This window comes from Bidens hawaiensis, unplaced genomic scaffold (genome assembly GCF_021521415.1).
Source record: "Bidens hawaiensis isolate Kalapana, Puna unplaced genomic scaffold, B.hawaiensis_p1.1 tig00000820_1, whole genome shotgun sequence".
NCBI classification, from domain to species: Eukaryota; Viridiplantae; Streptophyta; class Magnoliopsida; order Asterales; family Asteraceae; genus Bidens; species Bidens hawaiensis.
Window position 1 is genome coordinate 2,087,233 of NW_027491048.1, and position 14,049 is coordinate 2,101,281.

A 14,049-nucleotide genomic window follows, 5' to 3' on the forward strand; every position below is an offset into this window, starting at 1 on the left:
TGAAACCGATGATTTTTAATCGTCATTTCGAGACTAGAACTGATCTCAAAAACTGGTTTGGAATCGACTGAACCCGGTGTTAACCGGCCACATAGCTCTACTCGATTGAACTAGTCAGGAATCGATTGTACAGGAACCGGTTTGGAACCGATGATTTATAATAGGTTTGCCATTTCGAGACTAGAACTGATCTCAAAAACTGGTTTGGAACAATTCAATGACTTAACTATTGTCAAACGGCTATATGAGCGTTTTATAGCCGTTTTGTTATAGTTTTCTTTACTTTTAGGGGACCATTTTGCCCCTGTATGCTAGTATAAAAACGTATTGGTTGTTTTGGTTAGTCATAACAAATAATATTTTATTTGATAATATGTAATTATCGTTGTCCTCGTCTTCATCTTTGATTGGTTTAGGTGTGTGCTCTAGAGGGTTAGGTTGACAAATGTACTTCATTTTTAACTTTCACCACCTTGCAAAGTTATGTTAATATTCTGTCACATGACCTTTACAAAAGTTGTGACAGTCACACATCATTACTAAGGAAAACTGACCCCATGATTAAGGCATACAAAACCACATTAACCAAAAGGGTACTCATACACAAAACTTTGAAAACCAAACTAAAATAAAAACTCACCAAGACATGTAAATTTAATTTAAATTTAAATAGAACATCTAAGTTGTGACAAAAATCTTACATAATACTTGTTTCAAAACTACATAACCCAAAAATGTCACCATATAATCGTCCATACGAAAAAAGAAAACTAAAAAACAAACACGTAAATTTGACCGAACAGACATTATCGCCTTCACAAGCACTCAAGATCTAATCGTCACCAAAAGTAGTCTTCTTTCCTGAAAAAAAAAACATTTACATGTAAGAATCCGCTTTTGATTTATGCCATTGCCAAATTGAAAGAGAATAATGAACGAGCATATATGATATACCTGTACCGGGTGTTGCCATGCTTGGCCTGCCAGACCCACGGCCTCTACCACCACCACGTCCACCACGTCCGCCATCTCTACCACGGCCGCCACGACCACCATCTCGGCCACCAAACCTACCTCTTCCACCACTCCTGCCACCATCAAAACCACCACGACCTCCACCACGTCCAGAGCCACCTCCATCGTTTCCTCTTGGCCTAGCTTCCTCCACACTTACATATCCTCCATTAACATCAGATCCACTGAGTTCAATCGCCTTGTTCAAAGCGTCACGGTCAGCAAAATCTATGAATGCAACACTGCCAAGAAAAACACATTCCACTCGTTATTTTTATTAAAATCAAAATAGCTTGACTTCACAACTGAGTATATAAAAACCTACCCTTTGGGGCCACCAGACTCGAAATCTTTAGGAATAGACATCCTTGAAATCTCTCCACATTCGCTAAAGACCTCGGTAAGTTTATTTCTAACCTGCAACAAAAGAAATATAATATGTTAGACATGTGCAGCACAAAGATACCATCAGGATGTAAAATGAAGAATTGTGTGAAATCATACTTCATCAAAGTTTTCATCATAACCGAATCCCCTGACGAAAGCAGTTAGTCCTTGGGTCTGCCCACCACTCTTCTGGAAAGACCTCTCATTACTGCAGCAAAGAATACATTTTAAGTCTCATTCCGAAGCCAGTTTTTAAACAGATGCTAATAGGTTGTTATAAAGAAATATACCCGCCGGTGCCAGGAGTGTATGCACCTCTTTCCTTTGCTAAATCAAGTCTAACTTCACGGCCAACTAATGATTCTCCATTTAGATTGAGAGCCTGCAAATACATGATATGATCATTTGATGAAATGACCAAAAAACTATTTAAAAACAAAAAAAAACAAAAACAGAAAGAAATAAACCTTTTGAGCAGCCTCGGCAGTAGCAAACTCAACATGTCCATAACCTGCAAATTTGTCATCTCTCATGGCAAAACGGACCTCAACAACTTCACCAGCATCTTTGAAAAAATTAATAACATCATTTTCTTCAATGGAGAAGCTTAAATTGCCCATAAACAAAGTTTTAGATCCTGAAGTTTGAGGGGTAGCTGGGGTTTGAGGCTGCAAAAGGTAAAAATTCAGTAACAAAATCATCAAGTACATCCAAGAACAGAACATGTATGCACAAACAACTAACCGCTTTCTTGGCTGAAGGAGCATCAACCATCTCCACATCGGTATCCTTTTTCTTTGCAGTTTTTGGCTCCTCTTCCTCTTCGGAACTTTCTTCATCAGACTCTTCTTCAGAGCTGCTGCTATCCTTCTTCGCAGCCTGCTGTAAAATATTTCATAAATAAGCAACAAGATTTTGGATTTCAAACAGTTCAACAACCTTTTTATGGTTCTTGTAAAAGACAGAATCCACAAACCTTTTTAGCAGCTGGCTTTACTGGCTCTTCCTCTTCATCAGAGCTTTCATCAGAATCACTACTCTCTTCCACTTTAGCAGCCGGCTGAAATATAATTTATCAATGGCATTAATAAACACAGTACCAAAAAAACAATGCTTCCGAAATGAACAAATTTTAAGTTAAATCAACCTACCTTCTTTGCAACTTGTGGCTTTGCTGGCTCTTCATCAGAGCTTTCCTCAGAATCACTACTTTCTTCCACTTTAGCAGCAGCCTGAATTGAATATTAAAAATTGCATTAATAAACATAGTATAACTAAATAAGCAAAGCTTCAGAATTGGGCAATCAAGATAAAAGAAGTTATATTAGCATACCTTTTTTGCAACTTGCGGCTTTGCAGGCTCTTCTTCATCAGAACTCTCATCAGAATCACTGCTTTCAACTTTAGGAGCTGGTTTTGCAGCTGGCTGAAAATATATTAAAACTTGTCAATGTACTGAACAAATAACACACCCCAAAATCATCATTAAAAATAACTTCAAAAAAGAAATATATACCTTAGCTTTTTTCTTCTGGGGCTCATCATCAGATGAACTTTCATCTTCATCAGAACTTGAATCAGACTCTTGCTTCTGTGCATATGAAAAAAATAAGCATTAGTATATTTTGTACATTGTTACAAAACACAATATAGAAACACATAAAGCATTGGATACACACCTTAGCAGCAGCTACAGGTTTTTTGGGTGGGGCAGCTTTAACCTGCATAGATACAAGCTCACAATCACAATCAAAGTAACTACAAATGCAAATGCTTTAAACAAAAACAAACATACATCTTCATCAGAATCACTTTCTTCGGAGCTACTGTCATCAGAACTCTCTGCTTTCTTAGCAGGAGCGGCAACAGCTCCGTTTTTAGCAGCAGCAGCTGCTGGCTTCTTTGTGGGCTTGGCGTCCTCCTGTACAGAATCATTAATTAACTCAAATAAACTCGTCAAAAATATTTTTAACATTTAAAAAAATTAACTCAAATACTTCATCTGAACTGTCATCTGACTCAGACTCGGAGCTTGATTCAACTTTCTTTTTAGCTGCCACAGCACCATTCTTGGCCACAACAGCTGGCTTCTTTGGCTCCTCCTACACAAACACAAGCATACTCAAAATATGTACAAAACTTTACAAACAATAAGTTAAAAAGGTAAGATTTCACAAAAAGTTTGTTTATGAAAACATTAACTACAAAAGATCATCACTTACATCATCAGATGATGAATCAGACTCATCACTGCTGCTTGGCACCTCGACTGGTTTCTTAGCAGGTGCAGAAGCTGCTTTCTTAGGTGCCACCTTTACCATGTTTAACATAAACAACATCAATAAATATACAATAATACAAAAAAAGTTGAATAATCTATGATAAATAAAAAATTTTAATAAAATACAAGTACAACATTTTTTTAATTCTATTTCTCAGATTCTAATGAGCTGTTTTCAGATAAACTGCAGTATAATATAACTTTACCTTCTTTTGTTCTTTCTCAGACTCTGATGAGCTACTGTCCTCAGAAGAACTGCTTTCCACTTTCTTCACAACCTTCTTCTGAGTCTTAATCTCAACTTTCTTCTTCTCAACAGCACCACCATTCACAACCTTCTGCTTCTTGCTGCTCACCACTTCCTTCTCAATAATCTCCTCTGCGTCTCTCTTTCCTGTATATACATCCATCATAACAATCAATTAAATTCACAAAAAATAAAATTTCTAATCAAACATCTCTAAATACATGTTATCATCAAAACAAAATAAAAACATCAAAATAAGCACTAAAAATCATCTAAATCACAAAAATAAAACTTTTTAAATCAAAATAATATTAAAAATAATTTAAATCACAAAAAATCTTTTCATATTAAACATCTCAAATTAATGTTTTCATCAAAACAGCATATAGATAATCAGAAAAAGCATTTCAAAGAATCAGTTATATTACAAAAATAACTTTTCAAATCAAACATCACAAAATACATGTTTTCATCAAACCAACATAAAAATCATCAAAATAAACACTTTCAAAAATCACTTCAATCACAAAGAAAAACTTTTCAAATCAAACATCTAAAAACATATTTAATCATCAAAACACCATAAAAATCATCTAATCCAACTTCATTCATAACTAAAAACACAGGATTTATCATAATAATAATCTAATTAAACAAATTAAACATACAAAACCCTAAATTTAACATACAAAATCAACCAAAACCAATACCTTTCTTAGCAGACTTTGTAACAACAGCAGGAGCTGAATCAACCTGAAACCAAACCAATTCAAACCACCATCAGACTCAATTACACACACACACACAACCACAAACCCTAACGAATTGAAAGCAACAATCAACGGCACCTTGGTAGCAGACTTCTTGGATGCTTTAGGCATGATGATGAATGAAACTGAGAAGTAATTGAACGAAATAAGGTGAGAAACGAAGGTGCGGCGTGTGCAGCTTCAAAAACCTAAAAGAATAATTAGGGTTTTAGTTGTAGGCTGAATGAGTTGAGATGTTAGTAGATATATAGTGAAGGCTGAGGTGGTAAGATATTTGTGAGAGTTAACGGCGTTAGTTTTAGGTTTTTATTTTGCTTTGGGTTAACGGTTGGTTCTGTTTGTTAGACGTGACGGCGTTTTTTTAGTTTGCTTAAAACCCTACTACGTGAATGTATAATTGGAAAATTTTATATATTTAGTTTGTAAACTAGGTTATAAACCCGTGTGATACACGGGTTGGATACAATAAATCTGCACTTAAGAAAATCAATTATGCTTAACATACGTTTCCCAAAAAAAAACAAGAAATAACAGGATTGACGAACACGTTAGGAATGAGCAAATTCGGTACTTGTATCGATTAGTAGTACCAATTTCAGTGTTTCGGTATCAAGCTTTGAGTTTTTGGTACCGGTACCGTAACAGTAATTCTCGAATTTTGCATGAAATATCGGTACTGTACCATATCGGTACCAAACCGAACATTTCGGTACCGGTACTGCCGCGAGCTCATTTCTAGAACACCAAAAACTTAAGAACTTCAACAACAAACTATTTTTTTAAAATTTTTTTATATATAATTATTGTTATAAAGTAGTTTTAACGTGTTTTATATGGAAGTTTTTGATTACATATATGACTCACAAGTTTACATATGTGTAAAAAAAATTAGATATATGTAAAATCTAATTATCGTAATTGCAACCGTAAATATACATATTACAAGTGACAAAACTATCATTAAATAGTATTAAAATATTGGTTTTAACAGTTCCTTGAAATTATTAAGTAATTTAAGAGTTTTGAAATGAAACTCATCCCATAAATATAAGCCATTTAATAACATGGAGAAGTAAATTTACATATGTGTTTAGTGTTTACTTCAATTACAATTTAATTTTGACCACACTTCATATCATCATATGGGTTAGGCATAACCTTCAAATATTTACAAATTTTTAACAATTCAATCCTCTTGCAAATATTCTTAAATACTATTGACCCGTAATAGAAAACAAACTGAACCGTAACAGGAAAAACTGAAACTTGATCCGTTATCAAAATTCCACCCCTTGAAGCTTAAATCTGACCTGAACCTGCAGTCCACTTCGGCCCATTAGGAAAATCTATCAAAGGTTGACCCGTTTACAAATCAATATCATCAGCAAGTAGTAAAATTTCAAAACAGCCCTTGTTCACTAATTTCAACTTTATGACATGCACATTAGAAACAGATCGATTTGGGTTATGTTATATCTCTAACATGTCAAACGGTTAAATATCTAATTAAAAAATGATATGAAAGTAGATTCCTCTGAAAGAATATACATAATATGTTGTTTTTGTTAAATAAATCACAGTTGTAATTTTTAAAGCATGACAACAAATTCAGAATTTGTAAAATAACACAAACTAACAGAGTAGTCATACTTTAGGAATTAGGATTATGTCCTTGTTCCTAAATCTTTGCAAACACACGTATTCTTAAGAACAACTGAATAAAAAAGCATAAAAAGGACCAAACCAAACATTAAGAAATTAAAAATAAATTTTGGTTGAAAAAACTTTTAAGATTATAAATCTTTAGACGGTTTTCAAGTTTTCATTGAAATAGATGCTACACAAAAAAAATAAAAAATAAAAAAAAAATAGCATATTAAATAAGCTTGCCATTTTGACCCGTCAAAAGAAGGAGCAAAATACATGATTCGAAAAACATTTTCTAAACAAAACCATCTATTGTACGCATACTGAAACAGTTGTTTGTAAGAAAACATACTATTTTTTTAAAATTGATTCAGAAAACATCATACAAACAAACCAAACTTTATTTTGGAATCATTGAATCAGGAAAAAAAACTACAAAATTTGTTTAGACTTTCAATAACTATAATTGATTAGCCTTTAAATAAATATCCATGAATGCATTTCAAACATAGTAACAAAGTTTATTAAGGAAGAATTAGGGTAAAATGAATTACCTTTAAGACTTGAGTCAATTAGGACTCAGGAGAAACTATTTTTGTAGCTATAATCTGCCATATTATACTCCACACCTAGCAGCAAACCTCCCGGTCTTAACAGTCCCATCAAAAAAACCACCGCCCCTGCATCAACCGCTTCCACCCGCACTAATGAAGAACACTATTTAAAAGGGATTACAAAGGTTTGATTGAATCTGCTACGGCTAGGGTTAGAAGGAGTAAATTGAATTTCAAACCGTTGTATAGGCTAAAAAATTGATGAACAATCCAACAAATGTAATCAATCAGTTGAAAAATTAAAAAATTTATACAACCAAAATCATATTACATACTTTGTAGAAGATATCGATTGAACGTTTCTTCACGATTGATTATTGCATAATCGAAGCACTGAACATAGCGGTAGTGATTACAAAGGTTTGATGGAATAAGCTATTGCTAGGGTTAGAAGGTTTGATTGAATCTGCCGTCAGATGCTAGATGTGAATTTGAATTTGAAGTATAGTTTGATTTAAGCTATAATATTGGATTATTAAATTTAATTGAATAAATTTAGGAGTTGCCATGTGGCACTTTGAAGGCTCCTAGTTAATTATAAAAAGGGTTGTTTAAAAACTCTTTGTTTTATTAGATAGGTAGATTAATTTTCACTTTTAAGTATGATTTTTGTTCAAGGGTTTGTATTGTTTGATAAAAAATTCTCTTATTTACAGTGAAACGAGCTATATAAAAAAATTATATGATTTATTTATGTAAGTCAAGCTTACATCTTAACACGTCTAATTTAAGACGTGTGTTTAACTTTAGAAGATGGTGAAAGCCACAACAGTTCGCTAAGGGACAAGAATCGGCCTATAAATAGGGGTATATGGGTGTTCGTTTAATGAAGTTTGTAAATTGTTTTCTCTCGTGACTTATATATGCCTTGAGTGTTGCTTCGACCTCAAGTAGTTGTGTTATCGTTTTAAGAAAAGTTCGTAAATTGTGTTCTTGTGATATCCAATCAAATCAGAGTATTAAGGTTCTACTTATCCAGCACATGAATATTAGAAAATGTATTGGCTACTTATTTAGCTAGACCAAGGTAAGAGTTATGATTATATATGGTTTCATTAAAGTCTAAGCTTGGACACTAGATGGAATAAACAAACTTTGTTAAGGTATCTTTGATGAAAGATAAAATAAAAACGTTACATCACGTATTGTAACATCCTGAAAATTTTGTATCAAATATGTCAACTCTGTAATGAAACTCATCAAAGTAAGTTTTTTTCTGGTTTTTATCAAACTTTAAAGGCTAGGATGTTTTTAATGGTTTGAAAGGCGGAAGCTAATCATACTCATATTCATCTTTGTGGTCAGAACCGGTCAATTCCTCCAGGTCAACATCCGACTTACCACCATCACAGCCCTTATCCACAGCCAGCTTCAGGTGGGCGCACGACCTCAACATTGACGGCAAAAATGTTTGTAAGCGGAGGGAACTATGCACATAACTCGTAATTTTTATTCTTTTGTATGACGTGGGGCCTTCTATGCGAAGAATCCACTTCTGTTTAAATTTTTTTTGAATATTACAAGATTAGATGGCTCGTCCGCCACAGATTACCATCCGGAAACACATGATTCTTCTCACAAGACGAGTGGTTCTCGACAACAACCGGAGCTGGGTTCATTAAACTCATGTCCACGAGTCCCATATCTCCCAACACTACCTGTTTCACGAATAGCTTTGTCAACCACAAGAGACCGTTGTTTCACAAACATCTCATAAGTTGACGTAAACCCCATCTTGCCCTTAGGGTGGGGCCGCCATGTGTGAGAGTCACAATATTGCTTTCTCGGATATTGGGACCAAGTGACGCGATAAAGGTTTTGAATAACGGGATATCGTTACAATGGTCCGTATAAGCGTCTAAACGGTACATCAAGAACAACATCGGGGGAGGTTATGTTGATTAGTTTTTGTATTGATGATAAAACCCTTCGATTAAAACCTTCTCCTGCAGCAGAGACCTCAAGCCCTGGTGTGACGAAGACCGAGAATCTAACTCCACCTACCGTGGCCCGTATTTCCTTCACTGGACTTATAACATGTTTCAAACCACCGACCATGGCTTCTTCTTTACCAAATATTGAGTTTATCGTTGCACTTTTACTCGACCCGACTTTACCTATGACAATGATGTTGATCGAGAAGACCATGTCAACATTTTTATCAAATTCAAGGTCAACAGCTTTACGCTTAGCAACATCAAGACTAAAATATTGGCCGAATGTGGGCACCCCCACACTCTAACTGCCATCTGGGACAAAACCCCTGCAACAGCAGGCTCGTCTGATGCAAGCCCTGATTTATAAACAAGTCTGAGAAACTTAGCCTTTATAGATTGTAACTTCTCAAGCCTTATGTAACAACTCGGATTCTCCAAGCTAATATTTATTAATTTAACCCGGGCCGTTGTTATATTCGGGAAATTTTATTCGTAATATCGCGTTTATTGAGAAGATTAATTATTAATATATTATTTCTTAACTATTTATGTAATATATATTATTATTAACTTTCAAATTATAACAAGTTCTACCCTAAATTAAACTTATACCCAAAAATGCTTCCACCTCATTATTACAAGGACTAAATTTCAATTTTGATATTAATATTGTGATACCCGTTTACCCAGACCCGTATCCATGTGATCCGTGACCCGTTTATGTTTTTTGAGCATAATTTACGTTTCAATCATGGAAATTAGTCAAAGTTTATTGTTATACATTCTATAACCGGTCCTCACCGACGTCCTAATTTTGTTAACCCAATCAAGATGATTCGTATTGCCTAATATTGCTAGCCGACAATAACACGAATTCGTTATACTATTAAACGACCTTATTAATTCAATTAATCATACATACACGATTCTCTCAACCTCGCGATCAAAACCCACTTAACCTATTATGTTTTAACAGCCTCAATATGCTTGTCTTTAATCGCATTTGGCCGGAAACGGGTTTACTAACTACACAGTCCAAACATCATCGTTCGAGGTAATTATTTACATTGTCGTGATCGTTGTTCACCCCTCACCATTAACCCGAAGGTTAATTGATCAAATTCATAAAAGATTAGTCGATTTGATATTTAGGGTTCTTATGTTCTTATGGGATTATGGATATTCTGTTTATAAAATTAGTTGGACGGGTTTTGTAACAAGTATCACACCAGCCCAGGTGGTTAAGGTTGGAGACGCTGTGGCGCGGGTTCGAGCCTCACCCTAGCCCAGTTTTGCTTCTTTAATTTTGTTATTATTGTTTTAAAGTAACAAATTAAAAATCATTATAATTAATATTAAACATAAGTAAATGCTATTTTATTTAACCGACACTTCTAATTCGCGTTTCCTCGTCGCTGAATGTTTTGCAAACTCGCCATGTATGTGTGTGTTTATATATATATTGACTTCGTTAACGATTTAAAATGCAAATTTGTTGAAATTTTCTTATTGAAATTACTTATTTAAAAACATTTATTTTATAATTATTTATTTAAAATATTATGTTTTTATATCATATTTACTTTAATATTATATCTCAATTTATAGTAATCGGATGCAAACTCGCCATGTATGTGTGTGTTTATATATATTGACTTCGTTAACGATTTAAAATGCAAATTTGTTGAAATTTTTTTATTGAAATTACTTATTTAAAAACGTTTATTTTATAATTATTTATTTAAAGTATTATGTTTTTATATCATATTTACTTTAATATTATATCTCAATTTATAGTAATCGGATCATTTTATTTAGTTTGTATATTTAGTTATTTATCCAAATATTAATATAATAAGTATTTTTATATCAAATCTATTTACTTTACTATTTATTTTAATTTATTTCATTTATATATCTATCAAGTGTGAGCAATGAAATTTCATAAATAATGACAATATTCTATATAAATAACAACAATAATAATCGTTTTACAATAATAATAATAATAATAGAGATCTATCATTCAAATCCAATAAACATTCTAATCACACTACTTAACTTAAATCACATTGAAATCTTAATTCATTAAATCGTGTATAACTTTTATAATTAATTTATATTATTATATGTGACACTCGTCAATTTCAGGTTAACTCCATTAATCCAAACTCCGTTAATTCAAACTTAAGATCACACGAACCATAACGCATATCTCATTACATTTAAACTAGGGTTTAAATGACGCATGACAATCACTACACAAGTAGTCTTTCGGAATTTCACCGAAACACACACGAGTCGACTCAAACTATTGGTGAACAAACGATGAATATTATAAACAAGTACTTGATATAATTATGTGTTACGTTTATATGTATAAATGTGTACTTGTATGCATGTCATTATATTATGGAGGTGATTTATGTTTTATGCTAGAATTATACAAAATAGAAGTTGAGGGTGCTAGTTGTAACTTGTCATTTATTTAATTAATATATAAACAACTTTAACCATAAACCCTAACCCTCTTCTCCCTCTCCCTCTACCACCTGTGACGGCAGCCCCCCTCCCCCTTGGATCGACCGATTACCACACACACACATACACATACAAGTTGTTTACAAGGTTGTTGAAGGATCCAAGGTGATAACTAGGTAAATAAGCTTCATATCTAATTTATTCTATCATTTAATTGTATGATTAAACCTGTAAACATAAACCCTAAGTGTTAAATATGTTGTTTGTTGATGATTTAGGGTTACATGCATGATTGTTAGTTCATAGGTTAATTGTTTATTGAGTTTTGATGAAAACTGATGCTGGACAGATTATTGAATTCGTGTTTGGACGACTGTAACTCGATGTTAATGTTATGTTTTGATGCTATTGTTGATTCTACAATATACTAGGTCGAGTCTAGTTTCAGAAAAGTCCGAGTTTGTAATTTTTGGACGTATAAAAGTTTGTTTTTATTATTTTACAAAACTGTTGTGCAAGGCTGATTTGGGAGACCTGCTGTTAGTTTGTTTTGCGACTAAGATATCTCATAAACTACAAGACCAAATGGGTTGGTTCCACTTCTGGAAGAAAATATATTGAGTTAGGAATCTAACCCAATTGGTCTTGCATTAATTGGATTTTTCATTTAACGGGAATAATAAATAAAATTCTGTTGCGCATGATTCTGACTGCTGTGAGTTTACTGTAATGTTTTGACCATTGTGAGAAATCTATGTGGAATAAAAATACAATAAAAATAGTTCTGGAAACCTAACTCATGTGTGCTTTTGTGACGATTTTTGGTGAATTATTTGATATGTTATGATCTGTTGAATAGAGTAATCTTTCAAGTAGAAATCTGTCCTGATAGAACTAGCTGCTGAACTATATGAAAATACATGAAACGTGCTTGTTGCTAGATAATTGCCATGTTTTGACTAAATTGACCGTGTGGGGAATGATTTCTAGTAATGTACAATATTAATACTTGACACGTAAGTAGTTGTTCACACATGTAACGTATCACCAATGTGTTTGTTGAGTCACACACAATTCACAAACGAAACACGAAACGTATCTTATGCATAGGTATTATGTGCCGAGTCTAGAGACTCAATAATAGTTCCAACACTTATAAAATCTCTTATTGTTTTAGAACGCTAGTGAGGATTTTCTGTGACGCGCATCTCTTGGTTGACTTGTTTTTGAGTTCTTCGCAAACAGTGAGTTTCACGTTTCCCCTTTTACTCTTTTAAACGCTTTTACTTGGGGGAGAATACATACTCCGAAACGCTTTTGATTTTGTTATTAGATTATATATCACTTGTAAAGGCTAAGTGGCAAATGAAACAACTAAAGTCCTTCATAACATCGAACCGTTTAATATTGGATAATAGCGAGTCACTGTTGAGTAGTACTACTGGGTTTGACAAACCCCACCCAACGCAAAACTCGACTGGAGGTCGAGCGGGTGTAATCTTGGCTAACACATTTTCCATGGTCTGGATAGACATGGTGGCAAGGCAATTGATAAACAGTCAGCTTCGGTGTCAAACACTTAGTAATACTTGTTTTATAGGCTAGCTACCTATAGATATATAATTGATTTAACATTATCTGGTAACACAAACACAAACGCAAAATGCAAACGCAAAACGCAAACCCAAACGCTTTATTTATATAAACTTGTGAACTCACCAACCCCGTGTTGACACTTTTAGTATGTTATTCTCAGGTAGCCGAGGCGGGCGCGCGGTATAGGAACATGCATTACACTGAACTCTATCGTTTTGCAAACTCGTTTTTAAACTGTTATTAATTGGGTTTTAAGTCGTCCCGCGTGACGCAACACTTGGTTTATGAATTTACGCTTCCGCACTTATTTACACTCAAATGTTTCGTGGTTTGAAAACTTTACTTATGGTTTGATTATAACTAATGATTCCGATCCTGTTAGTTCACACTCTCTGACGGTAAAACTCCGTTAGTGGATTTTGAGGGTGTGACGTTATATCTAACTAGGAATCATTGACGGTATATCCCAAAGAGTTTACTTTTCTCATCATCCTCATTTGTATTTCGTTCATCCGATCAGGTGAGTAATCACTCCCCTATTTTTACTTGTTTTCAAATGTTTTGGGGACACTTGCGTACCAACTATCAAATTACTTACACTATTATTTCTCAAATGCAAACCGTGATCTTTGTGTTGTGTATCAATTGAATGACTGTTTGTTACTTGCTATTTGCTTACTTGCTTACTTGAATCGCATTCGGAGAGGTCCAACATAATCTTATTATAGTATGATCATACGACCGTCGTAGTGGCCGGAGCCCGATCGCATTGGCAATGGTTTCACCGACACTCATTACTTGCTTAACACTTTCATTGTTTATACTCACAGATGACAGTTTTGCTTATTTTTACTCTATTATTTATATCATTATATATTATCATTTTGTTTGTGTCAAAACTGGTGAATCTACTCACTCAACATGTGTTGTTGACAAATATATATATTTTGTACGCATTTGCAGGCTATCAGCTTTGTTGTTTAGCAAGATGAAGATCACATAGAGATGCTTTTTAGGATACAAACTTAAGTAATCATTGTTGTAATTTCGTTATAGTTGACGTACTTAACTGTAA

The 14,049-nt window shown here is 33.8% G+C and overlaps 1 protein-coding gene across 1 annotated transcript; it reads right to left on the reverse strand.

Annotated features, from left to right (window-relative positions):
* Nucleotides 1–634: 634 nt before the first annotated feature.
* LOC143542358 (uncharacterized) lies at nt 635–4,998 on the reverse strand. The gene is made up of 18 exons (XM_077034964.1): nt 4,778–4,998; nt 4,640–4,682; nt 3,889–4,076; nt 3,624–3,713; nt 3,399–3,503; nt 3,197–3,322; nt 3,081–3,122; nt 2,918–2,992; nt 2,735–2,827; nt 2,553–2,633; nt 2,378–2,461; nt 2,146–2,280; nt 1,869–2,069; nt 1,692–1,783; nt 1,519–1,609; nt 1,340–1,431; nt 955–1,256; nt 635–861 (listed from the first exon to the last, which is right to left on the reverse strand). Exons 1-18 carry the CDS (start codon nt 4,808–4,810, stop codon nt 833–835), a joined length of 1,902 nt encoding a protein of 633 aa, XP_076891079.1. The 5' UTR covers nt 4,811–4,998; the 3' UTR covers nt 635–832.
* Nucleotides 4,999–14,049: the final 9,051 nt, after the last annotated feature.

Coding starts and splice junctions, on each gene's coding strand:
- LOC143542358 (XM_077034964.1), bottom strand. CDS start 4,810: ATGCCTAAAGCATCCAAGAAGTCTGCTACCAAG. Junction 2,993..3,080: donor AACCTGTAGCTGCTGCTAAG/GTGTGTATCCAA, acceptor TCATATGCACAG/AAGCAAGAGTCTGATTCAAG. Junction 2,070..2,145: donor CTCCTTCAGCCAAGAAAGCG/GTTAGTTGTTTG, acceptor TACCTTTTGCAG/CCTCAAACCCCAGCTACCCC.